General features: G+C 47.2%; 1 protein-coding gene across 1 annotated transcript; it reads left to right on the forward strand.

Moving 5' to 3' along the window:
- Positions 1-1491: 1491 nt before the first annotated feature.
- Positions 1492-27699, forward strand: LOC144102592 (uncharacterized). The gene is made up of 5 exons (XM_077635820.1): positions 1492-1702; positions 11161-11495; positions 11920-12159; positions 13857-14089; positions 27312-27699. The coding sequence occupies exons 1-5, from the start codon at positions 1492-1494 to the stop codon at positions 27697-27699; spliced, it is 1407 nt and encodes a 468-aa protein (XP_077491946.1).

Consider the following 27699-nt stretch of genomic DNA (forward strand, 5'->3'; position numbering starts at 1 on the left):
CTGGCGCCATGTTGTAGCGGTCAAGTGATGCGGGCTCTTCGCCGGTAGGCCACTGTTTCAAACACAGCCATCGGTGCGGCTTGTGAGACCCACGTTGCTCTTCAAGAGCAACCTCTCGCTACCAACGAGTAATTTAACTGCCACCTGCCACGGTGGGCAGTTTGCTCACAATCCAGTGTGTAGCTTGTTATGACATTGCAAGGTGCCGTTACCTAGGTTGGGTCGCCTGCCACCTGGGTTTCTTCTTTGGGAATTTTTCGCGCACGTGACTGTCACCGCCGCTGATGACGACGTCGGGCCTTCCGCTGAACGGGACCTTTAACACATTTAGTATAAGAATAAGTGGTTGTTTATTGCAAAGACCAGCAACGAGACCGCCATGAGAGCTAATTCCCTGGCCTGTTTGTGCGAATTAAAAAAAGAGTAGGCATCGTATTATACTTCGTACCGACAAGGTTAAAGGAGGTGCCAGTACGTAGAAACACATCACCGATACGTCAGATAAGCCTCGAGACCTGACCAGTGCGGTCGCGTGGGCAACGAAGGAATGTCCCAATTGTGGTTAAAAGATGATGTACAGTTTATTTCATTTGAATATTTTCTTCTTTCAAATGATGCACTAGACGTTAGGATAGGCCGGTCACCGCGGGATGTTCGCCTACGAGCGCTAAATAATATGTGCTAGGATTCCTCCTTGGTGCTGTTTCGGTTTCATCAACCGAAAAATCGCTTTGACATGTAGTTGGTGTTTAGGTCACGTGATGCAGGTAAAAGCTGCTCTATAATAGGAGTCCTTAGTTGAGAGAGGGCAGAGAGATGGTTTTGTTGGCGCACACAAAGTGAACGAGGGAAGGGAAAGCCTCAGAGTGCTTAACAATGTTTTGATTAGGGGAGGCTTGTCGAAACATTGATAAGCACCCTGAGGCTTTCGCCTCCTTTGTCCATTTTTCGCTGTGCTATACAATCGGTGATACGTAGTTTTATTTCAGTGCAGCACTTAAGGCAGCCTAATTCAAAGGCTGGAATGGCAACAAACGACATATCAGGAGCCATACCCCACTTTTTTTTCGCCTCACGTTACCTAAACTGCAGTGCACGTTCCTGTCACCGATCGGTTAATGAAGCGGAAACAGAAGGCGCCAAGAAAAAATTTAGTTATAAATTAATTCATAGCCTTAGTCGAATACTAGAAGGGAAGCGATATATACTGTCGTCTAACGCATCCTTTAAAAGAAGAAAAGGTGCACGTATAAATTTTCTGCCTATACTCCTTAAGATTCTCCCACAACGGCGTTGTTTGCAGAGAGTCCATTAAAGGGGCTAACGTTGGTTTTTCGCGCTGATCTATGCGGCGCACGGATGTGCAGGAGATCTGCCACCGGCTGTCTACACAGGGCTCATGGTTGACAAAGACGGCGTCCGCGAGCAGAACGTAGGCATAGAAGAGGAAAAAGGAGCGGAGACACACTGGAGGAAGAATCTGCGGCAGCCATGGCCCGCTTTGCACCCGCTGCCTCTTCCCGCACCTCGCTGTCAGAGGACACCGCCGAGATTATGTCCTCCTGGCTACGCCATGTCTCCACCCGCCGACCAGCGCGCACGGAGGTTCCTCGCCCAAGCCGTGCCTCGAGGAGCAGCGACTGGGATGACCACCGCCGCCCGTGCCGCCTGGACTGTCGATACCCGATGTACATCCAGAATGGTAAGATTGTCAAAGGAATATTAAGGGAATCTCGCCTTTCTATGGAAAACGTGCTTCTCCATCGCGCTCTAATCAACAGCATTGGGGGCTTCAGCCATGTTTGGTTCAACTTTAAATTGCACTCTGCGGCAGTTTGTCTACTTTTGCTATGCATATTTTAGCTCATACCCATAAATTTTCGGCACACGTTTTTGTCAATGGCAAGTTCCTTAGGAACGCAAATTTTTCGCGTATCGTAAGATTGCACCATAGCAGTAATTGCATCCGCAGAGCCTTCCCCGGGAAGCATGTAGTTTTCTCTTTTTTTGTCAAAAACGCACCCCTTATATTTTCTATGGCAGCCTTAACAACTCGGTGGGATTGCAGGACGAACCTTATAAGCAATATTTTGATACATATCGGAAGATTAGACCATTCCCAGCAATATGTTCCTAATAGTTTCTTAAAATGTTCCACAGTGTACTCAAGATTAAAACGGATGTCCAATAAACTGGACTTGCATGGTACTGCTGCCCTCTTACTGTTGTCTGGCGGCAGTTGTTCTATAGGTACTTGTGAACTGTTAATTATGGGGGTCATACTAGCCTCTAGCATCTTCCAAAAGAGCTAGAAAGTAAGCATTTGCATAAAAGTGTTTTAGCATTCGTTGACGAAGCCAGCGGGTGACGAGGGGTTGCTTCGAGAGTAAACATATTGCAGGAGACCCAGCGTTAACAGCAGGACATCACCTCTTGCACCATCAAATTCACACCACATGTTCAAAAATAAGAACACATTTGCGCTCATCCTACTGATAGTGACCAATTTTTTGAGCGGGACACCGTTTATGAACGCATTTTTTTCATATAATGTAAGATTTCACTAAAACAATAAATATTTCTGCAGATCACCCGCCAGCAGTCTTGAATTTTTTTCTATTCACGTTTTTGCTATCGTCAAAAGTGTTCCCCATTGTTTTGTTTTTTTATGGCAGTCTTAACTGTTCGATTTTGCTACATACCATAAGAATGGACAATCACTTTCAATGTTGCCATAAAAGATCTTACAATTTTGCAATTTTCAAAATTTTTGTCGTAAATTGCTGGACTTTGCTCAGTTTTTTATTTTTCACAAAGTCAAAAAACAAGAGCCATTTACGTAAAGTTCTTATGTCGCCTAACGTTAGAGTGCTGACAGAGAAAGGACCCGGCCATGACATCTCTAAGTAAAATACATTCGTCGCGACATGGCACTCTTCGACACGGCAGCATTACACAGAACTACCAGTCTTGGTGAGCAGTAGACTTGGTCAGAGCACTGCTCCCTCTAATTGAGGCGAAGACAGGATTTACTGGCCGCTCTTTCACGAACATCAACGGAGCCTTTCACAAAGGTTGCGCTGCCATTCACGTATTGAGCACGCAAGGACAATTTGCGCCTAGATGGCTTACGAAAAATGCCCTGTGTGCTATTTTTGAACGCCTGAAAAGAGGAACCGCACATTAAGAAAAGAGTAAATAGTAAAATGGGGAAAATCTGTTAATAACAAAAAGGGTAACCTGCAGTTTAGAAATAGACCTCTTTGCTATCCGTTTCTTAGGCATCGCTCTCAGATCACCGTCGTTGACCACTCCAGTAACCGTCTACAAATTACACCGATTCTGTCAGGAGCAACTCCCCTCGGTCTCTTGCTATTCGCATTCTACATTAGACACTGTTAGCATACCGGAGATTTATTAGCGTAGACGTACACTCACTTACCGGATGTCTCAGGGGCACGCGCCTGGCTGCGCCGCTACCGCTGCGCATACATATACATATATATGAAGTGGGGTATGTATGTATATATATATATATAAGTGTGGTACGAAGTACAAACATATAATACACAGAAGATTAAAAACGTATCACACACGTGACTAGAACGCGAATGTCGGTCACAATGGCTGAACGGGAGGGCTACGTTGCGTAATTTAGTGCGTTAACAATGTTATCTACAGAATGCGATGACAGATGATTAAACCTGTCATGCCTACAGTGCAAAGATGAGAAACCAGAATTACTGGACAGCAAAAACTTAAGAAGCCAGAAGTAGCACACTCTAAAAACACTAAAAATGCGGTCACTAAAAAACACAGGTCACGATAAAGCAGCATAAAGGTAACAATATTAGCTTTTATTATATCCTGACAAAATAACTCACGAAACTATCTGCCTGTTCTGTCCGAGCACAAAAAAAGAATAACAAGCATACCCGTGCGGTGATGAAAAAAAGGAACGTAGCTAAATTTTAGCTATATGATGGAGCAGCAAGTTAAACATACAGGTGCGATGAAACGCAAACGCGGGGTGTGGTATACATGGGTTTGTAGGAAACCGAATTTTTGAAAAGCCGGTCATTAGTACCATTTTACTAGAGGCGTTACATTGATGACATATTTCTTATTTGGCCCCATGGCGAAGACGAACTGCTTTCATTTATAGCCGATTTCAACAACCTGCATCATTCTATATCATTTTCCCATACATACTCTAGATGTAAAGTGAATTTTCTTGACGTCAGTGTTTCGCTTCACGAAGACAGATTGACTACAACGGTGTACCGAAAACCTACTGACCGCCAGCAATATTTGCACTTTGATAGTAAACATGTCAAACATATTAAAACCAGCATCCCCTAAAGTCAAACACTTCGGTTCAAACGTACCTGCTCGAAACAATCTGACTTTAAAAGCAACTGTGCCACACTTCGTAGCGCGCTCATTAAAGCAAAATTACCGCCCTCAGGTGATCGATGACGCCATAGAGCGCGCAGATACACAATCCCGAAGGATTCTACTCGCTAAAGAAAAACCAGATAATTCCCACTCGAATACCAACCTTGTCCTCACGCATCCTGCATACGCACCAAATGTTTCGGCAATCTTAAAAAAGCACTATAATATTCTCATGCAAAGTGTTCGCCTGAAGGAAATATTCGTAGAGCCAACAAGGGCTTTTTATAGAAGATCGAGAAATCTACGGGACATACTAACTTCTTCAAAAACTAGTGCTCCGAAACCCATAGGCTGCCACCCTTGCAACAGGAGCTCCAGTAAAGTTTGTCCGCATATGACTACGTATCAGAGCGTTAGCAGTACGGGTTCTGCCTTTCATTTAAAAATTCAGGGTGACTTCACCTGCGATAGTGCGAACGTCATTTACCTACTCCAGTGTACCATATGTAACCTTCAGTATGTAGGCCAGACAGAAACCCCCTTTAGATTACGCTTCAATAACCACAGAGCCCATGTTAAGTCCCTCCCAAACCTGCCCCTATCAAGACATGTTCAGCTCCCAGGTCATTCATTTGATCACATTACAGCTACTATTCTGGAATCTGCATTGAAATCTAATCACGACCGAGAAATTAGATAGTATTTCCTGATCTATAAGTTTAATACAGTATCTTCTGGTTTGAACGAAAGCACGGGGAAATTAAGCACCCTACCAGTTCAAACACCCTGATATCCACCGATGTTAATGGCTATTCTGTTCGTGCTTTTTCTCCATGTATACCACACCCCGCGTTTGCGTTTCATTGCACCTGTATATTTAACTTGCTGCTCCATCATATAGCTAAAATTTTGCTACGTTCATCTTTTTACGTCACCGCACGGGTATGCTTGTTATTTAATCTTTTCTTCTGCTCGGACACAACAGGCAGATAGCGTCATGAGTTACTTTGTCAGGATGTAATAAAAGCTGATAATGTTACCGTTTATGCTGCTTTATCGTGACCTGTGTTTTTTAGTTACCGTATTTTTTAGTGTTTTTAGAGTGTGCAACTTCTGGCTTCTTAAGTTTTTGCTGTCCAATAATTCTGGTTCCTCATCTTTGCACTCTAGGCATGACACGTTTAATCATCTGTCATCGCATTCTGTAGCTAAGATTGTTAACGCACTAAATTTCGCAACGTAGCCCTCCCGTTCAGCTATTGTGACCCACATTCGCGTTCTAGTCACGTGTGTGATACGTTTTTAATCTGTGCTTTATATGTTTGTAATTTTTTTTGCACCCTCCATCATATTCTGTGTCCTCTGTTCCTATTCTGTTATTCTGATGAAGGCCGTTCCACGGCTGGAACGTCAAATACATTGTTTCAAACGTTGGTCTCTGTTTATTCACTACTATTGACCGTGCCAAGAAGTCTTTTTCCCTTTTTCCCTGAATTATATATATATATATATATATATATATATATATATATATATATATATATATATATATATATATATATATATATATCGCCGTATCGCAGTTGGTAAGAGCACCGGACGCGATATTCGGAGGTCGTGGGTTCGGATCCCACCGGCGGCATGGTTGTTTTTTCTGCTGCGTTATAAGTAATTTTTTCTTTAAGCGATTTATTAATCTAAGTACTATAATATCCCACTGATAAGCACAACGCATTAAAAAAATAATAACGTTCCCCAATGCACCTTGGTTTCGGTGACTGTTGGTTTCCTTCATAAGTTTGTGAAACGGGCCCCTCATTTATTTTACCTTGTCTGCTAATAGCTTAACGAGGCTCTCGGTTCTGGCAGTCTTGATGCCACAGGTTGCTTAAGAGGGCTCTCGCACAGTTTCCGCCCTCGCCGTTAGATGACATTCCACGTCACACTCGCGGTAGTACAGGACGTGCTACGTCCGCCGCTCTGGTCGAGGGTGGCGCTGGTGAACACTCTCAAGGTTCGCGTACACCAAATAAACATAAATACCCACGAGAGCAGCAGACTGGACAGCCTTCGCCGTAGCTCAGTTGGTAAGAGCACCGGACGCGATATTCAGAAGTCGTGGGTTCGGATCCCACCGGCGGCATGGTTGTTTTTTCTGCTGCTTTATAAGTAATTTTCTTTAAGCGATTTACTAATCTAAGTAATATTATCCCAATGATAAGCACAACCCATTAAAAAAAATTACGTTTGTTGGCTCCCTTCATAAGTATATATATATATATATATATATATATATATATATATATATATATATATATATATATATATATATATATATATATATATATATATATATATATATATATATACAAAGATGCAGTACTATTACAGCTGGTTTATGGAGTTTAACGTCCTAAAGCGACTCAAGCCATATCTAAGCGACGCCGTGACATCGCAGAGTACACGAGCCTCTAGAATTTCGCCTCCATCGGAATTCTACCGCCCCGGTCGGGATCGAACCCGCATCTTCTTTCGGATCAGCAGCCGAGCGCCATAACTCCACAGCCACCGCTGCGGCACTAATATAGTGCCTTATTCAGCACAAGCAGAGCAGTAAAGAACGACGCTATTCCTACACACCTCATACAAGCACCAGTAGCAGTATTTCTTCTCTGAAAGTACAGTCTGAATTGCCAAGCCGTTGCCACAGATCCTGAATTTCCGTCTTGTGTTTGATTACAGCTTCTATTACCTCCCGGGTTCGATCCCGACTGCGGCGGCTTCGTTTTTATGGAGGCAAACTGCTAAGGCGCCCCGCCCCGTGTACTGTGCGATGTCAGCGCACGTTAAATATCCCCAGGTGGTCGAAATTATTCTGGAGCCCTCCACTACGGCACCTCTTTCTTCTTTCACGCCCTCCTTTATCGCTTACCTTACGGCGCGGTTCAGGTGTCCAACGATATATGAGAGAGATACTGCGCCATTTCCTTTCCCCTAAAACCAATTTAAAAATAATTACCTTCCGTGTTGGTGTCGTAAGCCTACGTGCGCGGGATATAATCCAGGTCGGGTGGAGGGAGGGCGCATTTCTATGGACATAAATTTGACAACACTACCGCCCGCTGCACACCACAAAGGCTCTTTGTTATACTCTATATTTATCCGAGCAGCAACAGACCTGCAACGACCCTCCCACTAATCCACAGCTATTATTTGGCTATCAGCCTTCATAGTCAAAGCAAGAACTCAGCTTTCGTCATGGAAACGAATTGTTTATTAACTAATTTGAATTATAACCCCACCGTCTGTAAGCCTTACCCCTTGTCTTCCAAAACATGGTGTATGAGGAAATAAACAAATTAAAGTTAAGGGACTCCTGCCAAGCTTAATTTTGTCACGATTACAGTGGAATTTCCTTATCTTCAGTAAAGCACACCATGCAGCATATTTCAGCGAAGCGTTGCTTGATTATCTATGTGTTATTTGTTATTTTTTATTTATTACCTCAAAGGCCCCTGGTATGGGTCATTACATGAGGGATGGGCATGGCAGTTAAAAAACAATGGTCTTGATAGTGTTCTTAAAATGGATGGCGTTGATATTATGCACGGCGTCCTGTGGTAGACCATTCCATTCCCAGGATGGCGTGCGATAAAAGATCAAGAATTAGCCGTAGTTTTTGCGGTGGGGGCGTAGGCGGCCTTATGGTGACTAATACAACTTGAGAGGCGATAAGCAGGTGATATGACGGATTCTCCTAAAGATGAATGATAAAACATATGAAAAAGGCACAGTCGAGAAATATTTCGTCGCGTTTTAAAGCAGACACGCTAGTGTAGTATGAATAATGAGAATAAATAAAGCCGATAGCACGATTTTGTATATTTTTATAAGATTAAAGAGAGGTTAGACTGGTGAGGATCCCATAATGCTGATGCGTATTCTTTAAGGCGGGCAAAAGTTATGCATGCTAATGATTTGAAGTATGAGGTAGCAAATCGTAGATTGCGCCGTATGAATCCAAGGGTGTTATTAGCCTCGTTAGCGATGTTCATGATATGAGATCGCCATGTTAGCTTTTTCGTTACAGTAATACCCAAGTACTTACAGGAAGACGGCAGCAGTCCGTTTTATCATTGTTGGCTAAGCGAGCCAAGGTTCCGTTCGGGAACCACAGTGATTGCACGCGTCATGTTCAACGATGTTTCAGGTCGTTGCGGGTGTAATAAGTATCGCGAGAGTTGTTTGCCATATATAAATTTAGCGTGCTTAAGAAAGGCAGCCATTATGCTCTTAAACCACCGCCTTGAGCAATTGCTGCTTCTGGTCCCGCCGCGTTGTTTGCGTCAGCGGGCAGGAGTTGGCTGAGTAAACAGTGTGAGTTCAACGCCAGCCTACCGTCTCCCGTCCACGCTTGTGTCCATGCACCATGCGAGCCACGTGACAATATATCGTTTTAGAGAAGGACATTCCTTTCTGAAACAGGCGCCAGGAAGACGGTGGCTGGAAATATACCTGGTGTTTCATAGAGGCCGGTCACTAATATGTAAAAACAGGGTTTTCGAGGTAAATAGAAGCTTTTTGTAGCACACTAATACCAGTGAAGAGATTCACAAAATCATAATATTTAATGTTTTTCTTTTAGCTATAGGCACTTGATTGCAATTATACTTGTAGCCGGCTGTTAGTAATAGCCATATCAGTTTTACAATTTCGAAAACGCGACTACCCTCGCCGCTATGGCTCGAGTAATTTTGGCTTTATCATGCGAAAATACACGCGCTTTGGAAAAGCATGCAGGCAGAGCAACCCCTCCAGTGCACATAACTAAGTTGAAATAGCCAGATTTTGTCGAGCCACAGTGCCGAGGGTAGTCGCGTTTTCGCAATCTTAAACATTGATCTGGCTATTACTAAAGGCTGGCTACAGATCTGTTATTGGAATCAGGTACCTGACGGCAATAGGTAAAAATTTACTATTTGAATTTAATTACTCACTTTACTAGTAAACATGATTCGTCTGTTTTCTGGCGTCAGCCAACACTGGTATTAGTAAGCCGCAAAATGCTTCTATCTACCTCAAAAAACATTTTTTTAAGAATTAGTCATCGGCTTTGCTGAAACACCTGGTATAGGGACGGTCGTCAGCTAATCACCGGAGCATGGGGAGAGAGTAAATGGATGTAGACGAGAGCGGGACAGTTATCCGCGCTTCCTGCTAGGTGTTCTTTGAGGACTCTTCTGTCGTAGTCTTCCTTGGAATTTGAAGATCGATAATGCGACAACGCGTAAGGAAGGCAAATATTTTTAAGACAAGAATTAATGCTGCTAAATATGAAGCAATCATCACCTTTTGGTCGAACTAAATCCTCACTGGCTCGGCACAGAGGTTATAGCCGCTAAAAAACTATCGTGGTACATACTTGTCGGCCTTCTCTTCCTTCATTTTTTCTGAAAAGTTTTTATTGCGGAAGCAATACTGCTCGAGGTTTCCGCTCTTGGCCGTCGTCCCGGAGAATCCACCATTGACCTTTAGCGTGACCTATGTGTGACGTCATACCAGCTGTGGAAAAGCGGGGCCCCAACTCGGGTCGTCGCGATCGTCCCAGCGAATCCTCCATGCTGCAGCTGCGCGCCGCTGCCGTGGGGGAGGCGCTCGCTGTACGTGACGTCATGCCAGCTGTGGAAAAGCGCCCCCTTCCCCCCAACTCGGCTCGTCTCGATCATCCCAGCGAATCCTTCACGCGCCGCTGCCGGGAGGGAGGCGCTCGCTCTACGTGACGTCATGCCAGCTGTGGAAAAGCGGCCCCCCAACTCGGCTTGTCGCAGTCGTCCCAGCGAATCCTCCACGGTATGTCGGATGATGTGTATAAGGTGAAGCTGCAACGATGTGCTGCAGCTAAAGAAGCGGCGGCGTGCGGAAGCAACGGATGAAGAGTGGGAACAACGTTTAGCTAAACGGCGTGCATATTGTAGTCGTTATGGAGAGCGCGAAAGAGACGCAACAACGACAGAACGAAGCCAGCAAGAGACAACGCGCTCAAGAGACGCCAGAAGAACGCGCCGCAAGACTCGAGAAGCGTCGTAACGCAGATGCGGCTAGAAGAAGTGAAACCTCCTTTAGTGACTCTTCAACTGCGGAAGAGACCGCTTTGAATTCTCGAGAGCGTCGGAATGAGGCGCTGCGTAGACGACGTGCCGAGGAAACGAAGCTTTCGTAATTCGGCTTGGTTTAAACAGAGCTAGCTAAACCACAGACAAGTTTTACATCTTCCCAGTCAACCAGAAAATGTCTATAATGCAAAAGATAGGCCGTTGTCACTGGCCTGCAATAAACCACATCGTGCGTCTGCTGAGTGCGCCTCGTCCATAAATTATGTAAGGGTTATCCACAGCCGACTCTGTTGGCTCCTGCCGCGTCAACTTACCTTCGAGTCCACTGCACTGGACTACCGGAGGTGCCGTTGTATCTCTTTGGCAGTAAAGTCTAGCACGGTCTGTCCCATTGTCACGATTATTGCGGTTGCAGCGTAACAACAAATGTTTCCTGGCGTGATGTCACTTTCTCTGCCACAGCCATGACTTTGAAGCAAAAGGAAGTGATTCAGCATATTAAGCGCAAGAATCTGTAGCAGCCATCCTGAGAAAATAAACCATATCAGAGGAGTTTAATTCAAGTAGGGCAACCTTGAAGTCATCACCTTAAACCACGTTAAACGGTACTCTACATGTCCCGCCCGCGCACTTGATTATCATTTTTCAGCGTCTGGTCAAATCGACAAGCGCCTTCACCACGTGTCAGCTGGAGGCGAGGCCTCCAGAAACGCGCGGCCTTTCGTCTGTCTCCCAGCCGGACTGCCGCGGCCTGTGCCCTTCGCGTCGAGCAGCCGGTCCCTCCTGACAGGGTCTGTGGCGAGCAGCGAGGACAGCTCATCCAGCGTTGCCGAAGCGGTGTCCTGGCGCCCAGCACTTTGCCTGGCGGTGACGGCACTCGCGGCCACGATCGCAGTGGTCGCCGTCGCCCTGGGGGTCTCCCACGTCGTGGTAGGCTCAGCGGCGGACGAATATAACACGGAAGATGACAGGATGCAAGTGCAAGTGCGTACTGGGTCGCACAGGTTCCGATCTTTGAGTAATATTGTGTGTAGTGTTGTGACCCTTTGTTAAAGCAACATCATCTTTTGAGTGGAGACATTTATGCCTGCGTGTATTTTTTCCCCTATATACTTCCTGTGTGTCCGAGTCCTTAGCTGCTAAGACTGAAGGATCAGCTTGCAGGAAAGTGTTGTAATATGTCTGTAATAAAAAATATTATAGGTGGTAACCTCATCTAATGTCCATACAAAATACACAGATAAAATTTCAAGAGTAATTCGATTAAACTTCTGTTCAGTATTATACTGCATATTGCATTTTGTGTTTGCATACATAAGTAGTCGTCTCCCATCCCACTGTGCACGTCTTGAGCGGAATAAGAAAGCCTTAGTTAAGAATATAATACCTCCATCTTCTCTTTCATCAGAATGCGCCCTACGTGAACTCGCCGGAAGGAGTCCATGCGGACGCGCCGGTGACGGCGCCAGCCAATTCTTCAAAGTCCGCTTCGAGACTCCTACCTAAAGTGGGGCCTCTCGATAGCGATCCCGAAGCACCGGCCACCTTCGGAGCTCCCTTGGCTGCCTGGTCTCCGACGGTGGAAGACGTCTTCGCGTTCGGGAAGCGGCCGCCCAACGCCAGCGTCAACAGCGGCGGCGAGAGCGAGGTAACGGTCTGCTTATCGAAAGCACAGCAGCCTCGGAGAAGCAGTGTCCATTACAGTTTAGACAGGAATTGCGAGTGAACTTTAGGAGCGGAATTACAGAACGCTCACAATCTGCAGACAGTCTCGAAGCAGTCTAGATGCCCCGCTACTACTGGTCGGCCGTGACCACGGTCAGGGCCAACGAATAGAAGCTGGTCCTAATTAGAGACTGTTTTGAGTCGGTCTTCAGACTGAGAGTATTGCGTAATTCGTCCACAGGTTTAAAATACTGTTAACGCAATGCGGTCAGGTGTGGATATTGTTTTGCGCAAAATAACAGACATAGCTAATTTGCTTTTACTCCATCATATTTATACTTTAATTGAGGCAATAGCGTCAAGGCGCACTTCCCGGAAATGTGTGCCGGAGATCCTTCAGGACGCATCGGTTTCTCCGTAGAAAACATAAAAAAATTATGGCCCTGCACCATTCTCCGATTACGATCCGCTTAATGCAGTTTAAAACCACGCTTGTACGGCATAGGTAGGTGATGCATCGACAATACATGGTATCCACCCTAGTAAGCAAAAACACTCTTCATGTATCAGAATACGTTGAGCACTTACGCAATACGGTTTCGTAAGGTGAGCAAAACTGAAACAAGAGTAGTATGGGAGTAACAGGAGTTTAGCCAAACGTTTGGGTCAAAAGTATAGCAGCGTTAAATCGCAGTCAGTGGTCTGTCAGGCTGAACAGGCTCTCGTTCTGAGCGATGACAATGAGGCTAAGAAAATGTCTATCTTCTTTCCATGAGGATTAAAAACGGATATTTGGAGTTTTTGAAGTGTCATCTGTGTAAAGAATTTTGCTTTAACTGCAGGCTGTCGCAAAGGAAACGTTAGTGTAAATCAACCTCACTCTTTTACGTTGGCATTCCTGGCAGGATAACATGTTGGCAAGTCAGTAACAAATCACAAAGAAATGTTTGCTTCCTGTCTGAGAATACATAGGTAGAATATTTAGCATAAAATGGTGACTTAAATATTATAAAAATTGCATACAACACGCATGGAGCCCAAATGGCGTTTTGGCTACAGCCGTCATCTGCTGCCGTTTACGACACGATAAACTTCATTAAAAATAGAATCAATGAACGCTACACCTGCGTAACAGAACACTCAGGGATAGGCTTTTTCTGAGGTGGGTATTGTTTAGCTCTTATTTGTCTTAGTGTCCGGTCACAGTGCCTCTGTGCTGTCATTCACAACGTATCTGTTCGGACCACTCAGAGTGGCGCGTTGTTGCGATGTCATACGCAGGTCACTGTATGCCGAACAATCGTCGCGGAGCAATTAAGCCATCGCCGCACAGTTGGGATACTTGGGGTACTACTTAAAACTTTCTATGTAAACGTAATGTTCCTGACCGGGAATGCTCTCGGAGCTAGCCGAACAGTGCAGAATATTTTGCACGTACGAAATGAACAATCTAGGGTAGGTCGAAGAAATGCCGTTACCGCGTGTGGTAACTAGGTTAGCTGATCGGTGCTTCGGACATTAGCACAGTTGACCGAAAAAACTCGCAACTTTAGGCCGCGGTTATTCTTGGAACGCCGGATATCAGCGCTCTATCGCATGTGCTCCGTGTTGTCAGGGAACGCGACCCATTCCTGACAAGGCCAGTCCTCGTGAGCAAACTCTTTAGCTCGCTCTGTCCAGGGGCGCCACATGTGCGACGGCGTCTTCTCCACCTACTGCGCCCGGGCACCGACGCAGTTCCACTACGACCGCGACACCGGCACATGCGTGCAGACGGCGCAGGACAGCGCGCAGCTCTGCAACCAGAGCCCCAACCGCTTCGCTTCCAAGGCCGAATGCGCCCAGACCTGCGTGCACAGCTTCACGCCCGAAGAGAAGTGCTTCGACACACCGGTATTCGCCCAGTGCGGAAGGTGAGTCACGTGCTCAACTTGCAGCTGGGCAGTAATAACCGCTGGGAACAGAAGTTTAGCAGCACTCGACTTCCATTCTTTTGTACTCAGTGCCTTCTGCAGGTTGGTACAAAGTACTGAACCGCCCTGGTTACTGACTTCACATTTTTTCGGATAACTAACTATGGGGCAGCTACCTCTGATGCGCAAACGATCTCAGAAAATGCTTTTTAAAAACTTGTGCAGCCTTAATTCACACGCATTAGAAAAGCAGCCCTAGTTTGCAGGTTAAGCTGACAGTCGGAAGCCTTAGTGCTTGTGTTTACATTACAGACACTCCGTTTTTTGTTCTTAAGTGCCGGCGTGCGATGGCTTATTTGCTTGACAAGTGATATGTGGAATGCCCAATTACCCTGTCTCTTAAGAAACGCCAGTCACGAGTTATACATGTGCTTTATTATGTGTGTCAAGGTTTTTTTCGCTCCTACCTGTCTCTGACGGTGTTGAATAGGTGAGTTTTGTTTGTCTGCAAAGCCAAAAACAAATCTGTGCCCCGGACGAACAACCTGTTAACGCACGCTATGTAATCAGAATTTCTAGACACTGTTATTGGGCAAACGCAGTAGGCTATTAACGCGATAGCTTTGAAGATTTCGTATCGCAGAGAATCCGGCGTCCTTGACCGTGAGCAAGAAATCCACGAAAAATTCCCAGTGAACCAACCTAAGAGGAAGGTGGGCCACCTGAGTCACATAACATAGTGACGTCATCAGAACATGCCCACCCGTTCGCCCACCGGTTTGTGAGCGCACTGCGCACCGTGGCAGTTGGCAGTTAAATTAATGATTGGTCACGAGAGGTCGCTGGGAAGAGCAACCTCGGTCGCATAAGCCCCACCGGGGGCAGCACCTGCCATCGCAGGGGAGGCGCACCGATTAACCGGAGGACTGCCAGCAATCTACGAATGTTAAGTCGAGAGTAACCATATATGGGCATCAACCATTATGCGATCGCGTCATACCCTTGAGGCGGAGCTTGTGTCCCATCCGACTATTTCGAATCATGACGAAGAGCAGCGTGGACGGAAGGCGACGCACTTACAGAAACACAAAAAATAGGCGCTGTTTCGCGGCTGAACTTTTTTGCACTATGCATATAATGGAAATACGTCGTCATGACGAAAGGAACAGGCGAGCCCTCAGAAGCAAAACCAAAGGCCAGAGAACATCACTACACAGCAAGCGTGACCCAAAATCACGTCTGCACTCAAGAGGACACTTTAATCGTCGACAGCTAAAAGTGGACGCTTGAAAATAAAATTTACTGTCTGCTAATGCTTCTGAAGGCTGGTTGATAGGCGGGTTCTTACCGTAGCGAATAGGATATTCTTCCCTAACTCGTGTAAGTAACTGTTCTAGGCGCCTAAAAAGAACGGATCGGTAGAATTCATTCCTTTTGCTTTTTCAGCTGTGACAGTGCTCATGCCGATGACCAATCTAAACTTATGTTAGCATTTATATCCGTTCACCTAACCTCTGTTTTCAATAATGGAGGCTGAGTGAACTCTGCTTCCATGGTATTTATTTACTGGGATTTCGCCTAAGTGCTGGAAACTGAAAGAACTTTCGTAATTACACTGTGGATGGCCAGAAATTTAGGCTATAGACATACACGGCAGCCTGATCGATTGCCCTGAAGCCCCTTTCTCCCCCCAACTATCAACAACTTGTAAACCTTTGATGAAGCTATGAGGGTCAACATCATTTGTCCTGCCACTACGAACAAGCAAAGTATTCTGCGGCATTCCAAGATATGCCTCAGTGGACACTCAGCACTAGGGAATTCTAGAAAGTTTGGAGTAGAGCACAGTTCGATTAACTTTACCTCCTTTCTTTCAACCATAGGGAATCGTTTTCCCACGCTGATGCTGCTTTAAGTTAGACACATTGCATTCTGCTCCTGTGTTCTTCTTTAAGTCATTCATTCCGCGCACAATAGTCGTTTGCCAGTACCTGTGATTAACCAGCGTCAACGAAACTTTCCCAATTTTAAGGGAACTATATAATGTGAATTAGTAGATAATCCTTGTCTCTAACTGTTTTATTCCTTATTTTATTTTGATTATTATCACAAGCATTGTTTTTAACAGGTTTTTTACATGCCTGAACCGCGTTGCTATTACAATGCAACGTATTTTGCCTATAATTTCAACAATTATTTTAATTTTTGTGTTTTAATAATATGTGTTCTTTTTTATGCATTGGTTCTTGATCATCTCCAACATTCTTGGACATAAAGATAGAATATTAGAAAACTGTAAGGTAGTGTTTAGGAAATATTCAAGGTAATGGTCCATTCTCCCGATGTGTTGCAAAATCTTTCTTTTGTAGTGTTTCCATCACTGCCATCAAATCAGTCAAGACAGCCGTAAAAACCAATGGGGAACGCTTTTGACAAAAGCAAGAACATCAGGTTTACTGAATGTTGTAACTAAATCTTACAATATGTAAAACAATGAGTTAAGGAACTCTTTCCCGTTCAAAGAGGCTTTCGTCCACAATGGTGGCGTATATATGTTGTGATTGCTTTTTTCGCGTAGAATAAAACTTTTAATTTGCATGCATGAATATCGCTTCGCACTGTCACTTCTTCCTTCCTCCCCCTTGTCAGTGCTACTTTCAATGTTCGATTGTGGTCTAGCTGCATCTTTTTTTTCCTTTTTTTCATCGTTTTCATTTATGTCTGTATATATTAGGAATTGTCCCCACTGTCTTATGCATTACCATCTTACCATGCCCGTAACTTGTACTGTGACTAAGGTAAACGGGTACAATGGACAGCTCAGAGGAAATGCAGCCCCTAGATAAGGATTTTGACGCAGTCGAGGCTGCTTGTCTGGATGCCTAGCCTGATGTTCTATCCGCTCACACTGTTTTTAAGTACTTCGATGTAAAGCAGACGCGTAGCAGAAGCAACTGTTATAGAAGGCAGCTCACTATCAAAAAAGCCCAGCTAACGCAGTCCCAAACAGAGGTTTTAACATTGAAATCGAATGCACAACTACATTGCTGGTCTTTAAGAGTAACGGAGTGGAGTCCAAGGGAAGGCAAGCGTAGCATTGGGTGGAAGAAAATTAGGTAGGCGAATGATATTGTCACGCGTGAATGCGGTGATCACTGAACACAGGAACGCAGGATCCGACGAACGTCTGCACCACAGCTCAAGATCGCTGACACCTCCGCTTCCTCTTCGAGACGGCGCGTGCTTCAGGTCAGCGCTAAGCGAAAATGCGGAATGCACTGTGTCACGGGCCCCCGGAAAAAAAAGAACATCATCACACAGTGCATTCCGCATTTTCGCTTAGCGCTGACCTGAAGCACGCGCCGTCTCGAAGAAGAGGAAGCGGAGGTGTCAGCGATCTTGAAGCGAAGACTCCCGGGTGTTGGACGGTGCTGACGTGTTCTTGCTGGTGCTTGGCTTCGAGCTCAACTATGGTGTCCTGGTGGTGCCTACGTTGTCATCTCTGGTGAGGCCGTTCTGCGTGGGGGATTTGGCCAGGTCTCAGATTAGGTCTGTAGGCCAGGTTAATGTGCATTTGAGGGTGCGTTTGGCTCAGGTATGTCGCTGACCTCCCCGGGTGGAGGGTCGGCAACCTGGTTTGCCAGCTTGCCCACCCAAAGCTTGCCGCTAGAAAATTTTCGTAAGAATGGAATTGACATCATCCCTGTGGCTCTCGTGCCGATCGGTGAGGGAACGATCAAGATGAAAAGCTCCAAGGTCCTTCAGTAGGAGCTAAGATCTCTCACTACCCACTACCTCCAGATCTCTGAGGTGCGACCGTTCGGCCGGAGAGGCATTGTTTGCAGGTCCGCTGACATTGATTGTGTCACAGACCTGCTCCAGTGCAAAATTTTTCAGTCATTAGCGGTTAAAGCCTTCATCCCGGAACAGCTCGCATGTTCGTGGCGTGGACCCAGCATCTTCCCCGCAGGATATACTGGAGGAGTTTCAGGATGCAGGTGTGGGGGTTCTTTCTGTCTACCGGTGCAGTAGAGAATTCAATGGTGTGCGTGTTGGGACAGAGTCAGTTATCACTACGTTTGCTGGTTCCTCCTGTCCTTCTGAACTCAAGGTTTGGCCGATAGTGTATCGTGTGGACCCTCTGCAGCCCCGTCCTCTTCAGTGCAACAACTGCTGGCGTTTCGGTCACAGTGGTAAAGCGTTTAAGTCGGCGACCCGCTGCCGTGTTTGTGGAGAAGGGCATTCAGATGACAGCTGCGCCTCTGATCAGCCCCAGTCTTGCCTATGCAAGGGCAACCACTCAGCTGATGATGTCAACTGCTCGAAACGAGCCGACGAACAAAGCCTGCTCGATATAATTCAAGCGAAACGATGTTCGAGAGCAGATGCTTATGCACTTCTGGATCGGAGGGATACTACATATGCCAGCCGTGCGCGAAGCTCTGTTGCTGATATACCGTCAAGTTTGACTACTTCAATAGTGTCCTCAGTAGAACAGGCTCTTTCTGTGGTGGTCGAGCGAATGCTGGGCAGTTTCACCGAGGCTCTATCTCAACTTGTTGCTGGCCAATCTCTGCCTACTGAATCACATGTTTCAGCGGCTACGCCAGCATCACTCCCAAGTGCTGCTAGTAAGAGTCATTCCATGTCGCCTCCTACCGTGCCCCAAGTACCGCCAGCCAACAGCGCTCCTGACAGTGTCGCTCACGTAGATACTTGTAGCATGGACGTTGAAATGCTCACCACTTCCCAGAAGCGTCGAGCTTCTTCCTCACCCTCGAAGTCAGCTGTTCCGCAAGTCAAAGCAAAGAAAGGACCCCCCAAATTAATTCCCCAGACTGATGTGCTGAAGGAGGCTGTTGATGCCTCTTTAACCAGTCGATAATCATGGCGGGTCTAAAAGTTATGCAGTGGAATTGTCGCTGCGTACTTTCTTCTTTACCGGATCTTGAATTACTTCTTCATAAACATAATCCAGATATTGTGATTTTACAAGAAACGTGGCTCTCTCCACTTAAATCATTCACATTTAAAAAATTTCGTGTTTTCAGGGTAGATCGCGTTAATGGCAGGGGTGGTGGGTTAATAACTATGACCTCTACGAAAATATGTCACCGGGCATCAATCTCGCACAGTTATGCGCCCTGACTGTGAGTTGTTGGCGGTTGAAATCTCCCTTCCACAGTGCGCCAAAGTCACTATTGCTAACGTCTACTTCCCAATCGGTGTTCACAGGACAGACTGTTTGGATACCTTACTGAGCGGAGCAAACAGAACAGTCATCGCAGATTTTAATTCGCACCAGAGTGTCTGGGATAGTCGCGCTGACTCCTGCGGCCAGCTTCTGTGGTCCTGGATGTCAATGAATGCAGTGCGCTGCTGTAATTCCGGAGCAGTAACCTTTATGCGAGGAGGATCCCGTTCAATCATAGATTTAACATTAGCATCTCGTGGGGTTGGCGTATCTGCATGGTCAACTGAAGACTCAGGTACATCTAGTGACCACTTTCCAATAACCTTTTCTATTATATCCTCGCCTATCAGAAAAGGTGGTGCAACCATGAAATTTGTAAACCACATTATGTACAAAAAATTGATATCTGCCTCACTCCCCTTCATAGTTAGCTCAGGTCGAGCACAAAGAGCTCAGCGGACAATTACCTTTCTGCAAGATGCTGCTGAGAGCTCTGTATTCTCGGTGTGCACTACTGCTCCTGCCAGACAGCCGTCTCCTTGGTGGACGGAGGAGTATGAGAAAGCTTATCGTCGTAGAAAAGCAGCCTGGAAAAGCCTTTCCTATAATCAGAGCCCAGCTAATTGGATAAATTATAAGTTCTTCTCTGCATGTTTCAAAAGAACTGTTAAAAAGGCAAAGGAGGATTATAATCAAAATTTAAACACGTATCTCTCAAAACCCCAGAATAAGAAGGCTCTCTATAGATTCATGGCGCAGAATAACAGCTCTCCGGCCTCCAATCGCATAAGGTCAATGGTAATCTCTCCGCAGGAGGCTAAGCAAAACCTTGAACGCATCGCGCAGGGGCTGGCCTTACGTTTCCAGGTACAGAAAGCAGAATCTTTGCACACTCTCACCCCCAGCTCGGACTATCCTGAGGTCGACGTGTCGGAGCTCCTGCAAATTGCTTCCTCGATGCACTCTGCTGCTCCGGGATCTGACGGGATTACTGTGCGCATGTTAAAGATTTTAGCGCACGACTTTCCAACTCACCTTCTAGATATTGTAAATGCGTCATTGGAAATCTCTTGGATTCCTCACAGTTGGAAAATTGCGAAAATAATTTTACTTTTAAAAAATGCAGACAATGGATTTCAATTAGACAATATTCGGCCGATTGCTTTAACCTCAAATTTAGTAAAGCTAATAGAAAGAGTAGTACACAGTCGCCTCACAAAGCATGTTCATCATATTAACGGCCTCAGCCCCGCACAGATTGGCTTTCGTCGCGGTTGTTCCATATGGTCCGCATATGTGGATCTCGAGAGCCGAATACGACTCTCAATGCGCCAGAGAGAAGTTTCGGCCTTGGTGACGCTTGACGTTGCGAAGGCCTATGACAGCGTGGAGCACACAGTCCTCATTAACAATCTTGCTCAACTACAACCACCGCATTACCTCTACGCCTGGATTTGTGAATTTCTAAAAGATAGATTTTTCTTCTCTACACACGGATCTTTTTGTTCTAATACCTATGGTCAATCAAGAGGTGTGCCGCAAGGCTCTGTTCTTTCTCCGCTGCTTTTCAACATATTAGTTCGGGACATCCCCATTCATCCTAACGTTACAGTTTATGTATACGCAGATGATATAGCTTTTTTCGCATCAGCAAAGGATATTCATGTGCTCTACGGGTGTTTGCAGGCATATCTGAATGCTCTTGAAGTCTGGTTGGACCAAATCAATTTATCACTTAATGTCAGCAAATGTGGCGTGATGGTATTTCCACCCGACGCTCCTATGTACATCTCGCTAGCCTACCGCTCCACTCCAATTCCGCAGGTGGAGTCGGTTAAATACCTAGGTGTTACTTATGACCAAAATTTGAACTGGCGACACCATATTAAGAATAATGTTATTAAAGGGGAACGTGCACTGGGCCTTTTGACCCGAGTTGGCAATAAAATGTTTGGCATGCGTCGTGACACGCTACTGTTGCTCTATAAGGCTTATATGAGACCGATTCTGGAATTTGGTTGCCCCTTGTTCTCTGGTAGCGCGAACTACAAGCTGCAGCCATTAGCCTTACTGGAAAGGCGTGCCCTACGGCTATGCCTCGGGCTCCCAAAATCAGCTTCCAACGCTGTCCTTTATCTGGAAGCCCGTATCCCCAACATTTATTCCCGCTTCCAATTTCTAACAGTGCGTACTTTCCTCAAGTCTTTTGACCCGGCCCCAGGCGTTAGTATTCTTATTTTTGTATCCCAACCACACCTTTTTTTGGCTAATCACTGGCCACGTTATCAGCTTCCGCAAGTTAGGTTCACGCAGAATCTGTTAGCTCCGCTTCAGGTTGATCTGATCTCCTTGCAACGAGTTGCTGACACGAAGGCTGATCCCGTCTTCTATTACGACTTTATTTTCCCGTCCCATGCGAAGCATATGCCCGCACATGCCCTAAATGGCCTTCTTTCTGAACACATAAAGAATTTTCCACATCATACTGTTCTCTCCACTGATGCCTCCGGCAGCTGTGAGAAGGCGGCGATTGGCATATATTCGCAGGATCTAGCTTGGAGCTACTCCGTTCGTATCCCTGATAATACTCCTATACTCTTCGCAGAGTTTTTGGCCATTGGTTTGGCTCTTCTCAAAATTCCCAGACATGTCGCACGGGTTCTTATTCTTACAGACTGCCTTTCAGTTATTGTCTCTCTCCAAAATTCGTAAAAATCTTTCTTGACTCGTTCACTTAGGTTTTTTGTTCCGAGCACAGTGCGCGAGATCCGTTTGGTCTGGGTACCTGGGCATTCAGGCGTCTATTTTAACGAGGTGGCTGATTTAGTGGCAAGGTCAGCTTTCAGCGCACCTGTAATATATCCCGTCCCTCACCTCATTCTGTTAGCAGCTTCACGTTTCCAGCGGTTCCAACATATTTCAGCCACTTTGAGTGATCCGTTGCTCAATACCGTGGACTTTCAACACCTAATGTACCCGGTGGTGTAAGTCAAGGCTTTGTGAAGTGTCCATGACGCTCCTGCGATGTAGAATCCCTCACTTAAACTTGTACTTATGCAGGTGCGGGTTCGCTGCGACAAACCTTTGTGTATCATGTGGGCAAGTTGAATCAATCGATCATTTTCTCCTCTCTTGCCGGCGGTTCGCGGTTCAGAGAAAGCAATATCTGGAGGTTCCTCCTTCGAGACTAGGACTGCATCTGTCTCTTACAGTTCTTCTGTCGTTCGGTGCGAGCGCCAAGGGATTCCCGTTAAGCAGTGTATGCGGCTACCTTCACGATTACATAAGTGCAACTAATCGATTATCTTGTTAGCTATATACAAAATTCTTTCGCATGTCCAAAAAAGGCTAGATTGATTCTATTCCGGATGACTCATACCTCTTGAATTCACTTTATTTTTCTATTTTTTTTTTATCTTGATTCAGTCTTCTGACGTTTCCTTCCCCGCGCAAATGCTTCATTGGCATTCTACTCTATACCTTGGCCAATCCCCCCCACGTGGGTATGTGCCATATTACTTGAGGAGAAGAAGAAGAAGAAGCGATCTTGAGCTCTGGTGCAGACGTTCGTCGGATCCTGCGTTCCTGTGTTCAGTGATCACCGCATTCACGCGTGACATTTTGGTGGAGCTTTGCTGGGTAGTGCACCCCATGCTCAGGACCCCTCCAAGAAGCCGGGACTCCAGCCCACTTGACACCTTGAGAGTCGAAGTTACGCCCACCCATCAAAGTAGCCGGCAGCTGCAAGGACTGCAACCAGACTTCGGGCCTCTGCAGTCTCGTCCGACAGCCAGGAAACTGACCTCAGCGCGACCATCAGTGCCCACAAACAAACACCCTCGTCAGTATGCCGGATGCCATCCCTTTGCCGTCTGTCGTGCTGCAGCAGCCACGCGAACCACCCACCTTTCAAGGTTTCCCAGGTGAGGACCCGGAGGACTGGCTCGAGAAGTTCGAGCGCATAGCCCAATACAACAGGTGGGCTGACGACTCGAAGCTGCAGCACGTGTTTTTTTCACTGGAGGGTGCAGCTCGTATTTGGTTTGAGAACCGAGAAGCCACAATAACAACATGGGGCTCCTTCAAGACTCAGTTTTTGCAGGCTTTTACCACCGTCCTCAGGAAAGAACGTTCCGAGCTGCTCCTCCAGACACGCGTCCAACTACCAAACGAGACCGTCCTCGTTTACTCCGAGGACATGGCGAAGCTCTTCCGCCGGGCTGATCCCAACATGTCAAAAGAGAAGAAGCTGCGTTTTCTTATGAGGGGCATCAAGGAGCAGATCTTCGCTGGGTTAGATCGAAGCACGCCCAAAACGGTCGCCGAATTTGTTTCCGAAGCCACTACGATGGAAAAGATGCTCGACATGAGATCCAGACAGTACGAGCGTCCACCGTCGCTGATGTCTACCAGCGGTGTCGATGCTTCTAGCCACGACATCCTTCGGGAAACCATCCGGACCTTCGTACGCGAAGAGCTTCAAAAGCTCTTTCCAGCCCCAGAGTCGCCGCAAGTTTCTTCCATTTCGCACATTATTCGTGAAGATGTCCAACAGGCGCTCACGCCGCCAGCCCCTCTTCACCCGAACACAACACCCCAGATGATGACATACGCCGCACCCGTTCGCCGTCCACCGCCGCCTCCAAGTCGCCCGGATACACCTGGCCACATTCACCGCCAACCAACCCACCTCACCCTTCTCAGGTTCTCCCTCGGAAGAGCGACGTCTGGCGTAACGCCGATTATCGCCCTCTGTGCTATCACTGCGGCGGGCCCGGTCACCTCTACCGCAACTGTCGTTACCGACGTATGGGTCTGCAGGGATATCGTGTCGATGCGCCCTGACCGCAGCGTGGTCATTGGCCTCCAGAAATAAGCGATTATCTGGCCGCGACACCCGAAGCACCACACTGCTATGCCTGGTCGCCGTCTCCACGTCGTTTCTCATCTCCGCGACGTTTTTCCGCTGACATTTCGCGTGGAAGGTCTCCTGGTCCCCGTCGGGAAAACTAGAAGCGGCAACCTTTGGGGGCAAGGTTGCTCACCTGCGACATGTCCAAGATCCTCCACTGCTGCACAAACATGACCGACCGCTTATACGACGCACCGACGATCACCAGACCGATAACACGCCTCGTCGCATCAATTCTTCGCCGCAACAAAACCGCCTGGTGCCACACCGCAGCCGTGAGCGGACTCCGCGACGTTCCCGTACACCTACGACTACAACTGCTGATCTGAACATTTCAATCGACGGTACCGACGTCACCGCACTTGTGGACACCGGCGCCGACTACTCGGTAATCAGTGGACCTTTTGCCGCGACTCTGAAAAAGGTGACCACACCTTGGACGGGCCCACAGCTTCGTACTGCCGGGGGTCATTTGATCACCCCAGCTGGCACGTGCACATCACGATTAACCATCGAAGAGGACACGTACCTGGCCACCTTCGTCGTACTCGACTAGTGTTCCCGGGACGTAATCCTCGGAATGGATTTTTTGACAGAAAATGACGCGGTCATTGACCATAAATCGAAGTCAGTGACGTTCTCCACCGAGAACGCAATCCACAGTGCTTTCGAACGTCCCGCGGCTTTTTCCATCCTTGATGACGTCACCATTCTACCCCGTTCGAGCGTTGTGGTCTCTGTCGGCGCGAAGACGCTGGGAAAGTTTGAAGGTGTCGTCGAAAGCAAACCAATTATGCTTTTCGACCGCTGCCTTGCTGTCGCCAGAGGGGTCGTTTACCTCGAAAACGGAGAAACCGAAGTCCTGCTTACGAATTTTGGCAGTGAGCACCAACATCTTAGCCTTGGGACTACTGTGGCCCACGTTCATGGTATCGCCGACATTCGACGAGCGCCCAGTCTTGCCATGGTGTCGTCAACAGAAGTTCACACCGGTGTTCCCGACTTCCAGTACGACATTAACCCCGCACTTTCGCCGCAGCAGAGAGGCCAAGTAGAAAAGCTCCTCCAGCGCTACGGCGATACCTTCTCGACTTCTTCCCGCGTCGGCAGAACACACTTGGTCAAGCATCGGATAATTACAGATGACGCCGTGCACCCTCTCAGACAGTCACCTTACCGCGTGTCTTCCACGGAACGCGCCGCAATCAGCCGTCAAGTTAAGGAGATGCTTCGAGACGACGTCATTCAGCCCTTTCGTAGTCCCTGGGCGGCACCTCTCGTCCTCGTGAAGAAAAAAGATGGTACACTGCGGTTTTGTGTGGACGACCGTCGCCTAAACAAAGTAACTAAAAAAGATGTTTATCCCCTTCCTCGAATCGACGATGCTCTCGATCGCCTCTGCTATGCAAAATATTTCTCATCCATGGACCTCAAATCAGGATATTGGCAAATCTAGGTAGATGAACGGGACCGAGAAAAAACCGCATTTATTACTCCGGATGGGCTCTATGAGTTTAAGGCAATGCCATTTGGTTTGTGCTCTGCACCCGCGACGTTCCAACGGCTGATGGACACAGTTCTGGCAGACCTGAAGTGGCAGACATGCCTCGTCTACCTTGATGACGTTGTTGTGTTCGCGCCAACGTTCGAGGAGCACCTTCGGCGTCTTGAAGTTGTGCTGCAAGCCATAAAGTCTTCTGGGCTAACGTTAAAAAATTAGAAATGCCGCTTTGCTTACACTGGGCTAAAGTTCTTGTGTCACGTCGTCAGTTCCGAGGGAGTTCGGCCGGACCCGGACAAAACCAAAGCTATTGCCAATTTCCCTCCACCGCAGGACCAAAAGGAAGTCCGCCACTTTCTAGGATTAAGTGCCTACTACCGTCGCTTTGTGAAATATTTCGCTCAAATCGCCGAGCCCCTGACGCTTTTGACAAGGACAGACACGCCTTTCACGTGGGATGCCCCTCAAGCACAAGCATTTGAAACTCTTCAACGCCACCTGCAAGGACCTCCAGTTCTGGCTCACTTCAACGAAAACGCAGATACGGAGCTTCATACTGACGCAAGCAATGTAGGCCTGGGTGCCGTTCTGGTTCAAATCCACAGCAGTCGAGAGCGAGTCATCGCCTACGCCATCCGCTCTTTGTCTCGCGCTGAAGCTAACTACTCAGCAACTGAGAAAGAGTGTCTAGCGATCGTGTGGGCGACGTCGAAATTTCGACCCTACCTTTATGGAAAACGTTTTACTGTAGTTACGTACCATCATTCAGGTGGAGTCTGCGCCTCCAAGAATACGACATGACCGTGGCGTACAAGTCCGGCCGGAAACACTCGGATGCCGATTGCCTCTCGCGTGCCCCCGTCGAATCCCCAACGGAGGACGTAACTACGACGACGACATCACCTTAAATGCGGAATGCACTGTGTCAATATTAAGAAGATTGCGGAGATACGGTGACCGTAGCTGGCAAAGGAAACGGGAAATTGGACAGACATGGCAGTGCCCTTTGCCCTTCAGTCTGTGTAGTCAGGCTAATGATGATTATGAAGACATTACCTTTCGCCCCAAAGAGCAGTTTGTCGATAGGCCTGTTTTCTGTGATTAATCTGAACGCCCGGAATATCATAAGCAAGACCGATGAATGTGAAAGTTTTCTTCACAAGTACAATCCAGACGTTGCTGTAATCACTGACACTTGGCTTCACAAAAGCATTCCTGATAACTGCGTTATACACATTCGCATGAAATTATTCGCATTTACCACTGTCCAAGAGGAGGCGACGTTACAGTCGTAATAAAAAAAGGTCTGGACTATACTTTAGTACGCAATAATACGAGTGCGGAAGTGGTCTGGCTCGTGCTGAGGGTTTCCGGCCTACGTAGTTTTATCGCTGCCGTCTACAGGCTCTCGAACGCTGACATATCCATGTTGCAATCGCTGCACGACTTCCTTAGAGAACATAGCGAATGCTGCACTCACATTATCATCGGCTGCGATTTCAACTTGCTTAAATTGCTTAAAATAAACTCGGATCTTTTTTGGCTAGGCCTCCTAGTCAGCATTCAGACTTACTTCTTGACAATGCCTTTTCCTACAATACACGCACTCTCGCAGCAAGGACGTGAATGCCACCTTCTGGCATTTCACGGGCCGCACCTGCTCTGCCTGGCCCTATCCGCGGGGCTTGTGTCCGGCCAACGACGCCCGCACCTTCCCCTCGTTCGACGCGTGCCTCGAGCGATGCGTGAGGCGGCCACTCGCGGAGCCGCCGTGCCAGCCTCTGCGCCCTGGCGACGTGCGGGCATGCGCTGTGGGGGAGCTGAGGCACCCGTACTTCGCCGACGGCGCGGGGGAACACGTCCGTTGCCTGGCTGTCTCGGTGGCCAGATTCGGAAGACACCGCTGCCTCGTCGGCACCAACCGCTTCGCCTCAAAGGCAGCCTGCCTGAGGGCCTGCCTTCCCCGACCCTCGGAAGGAGCCCTTGGACTAGGGCTGAAATGA

Source organism: Amblyomma americanum, chromosome 8 (assembly GCF_052857255.1).
Source record: "Amblyomma americanum isolate KBUSLIRL-KWMA chromosome 8, ASM5285725v1, whole genome shotgun sequence".
Taxonomy (NCBI): Eukaryota; Metazoa; Arthropoda; class Arachnida; order Ixodida; family Ixodidae; genus Amblyomma; species Amblyomma americanum.

What these genes read in the sequence shown, in the direction of transcription:
- LOC144102592 (XM_077635820.1), top strand. Translation starts at nt 1,492, where the DNA reads ATGGCCCGCTTTGCACCCGCTGCCTCTTCCCGCACCTCGCTGTCAGAG. An exon ending in CCCGATGTACATCCAGAATG is followed by an intron (nt 1,703 to 11,160) that starts GTAAGATTGTCA and finishes ATCATTTTTCAG; the next exon opens with CGTCTGGTCAAATCGACAAG. An exon ending in ACAGCGGCGGCGAGAGCGAG is followed by an intron (nt 12,160 to 13,856) that starts GTAACGGTCTGC and finishes CGCTCTGTCCAG; the next exon opens with GGGCGCCACATGTGCGACGG.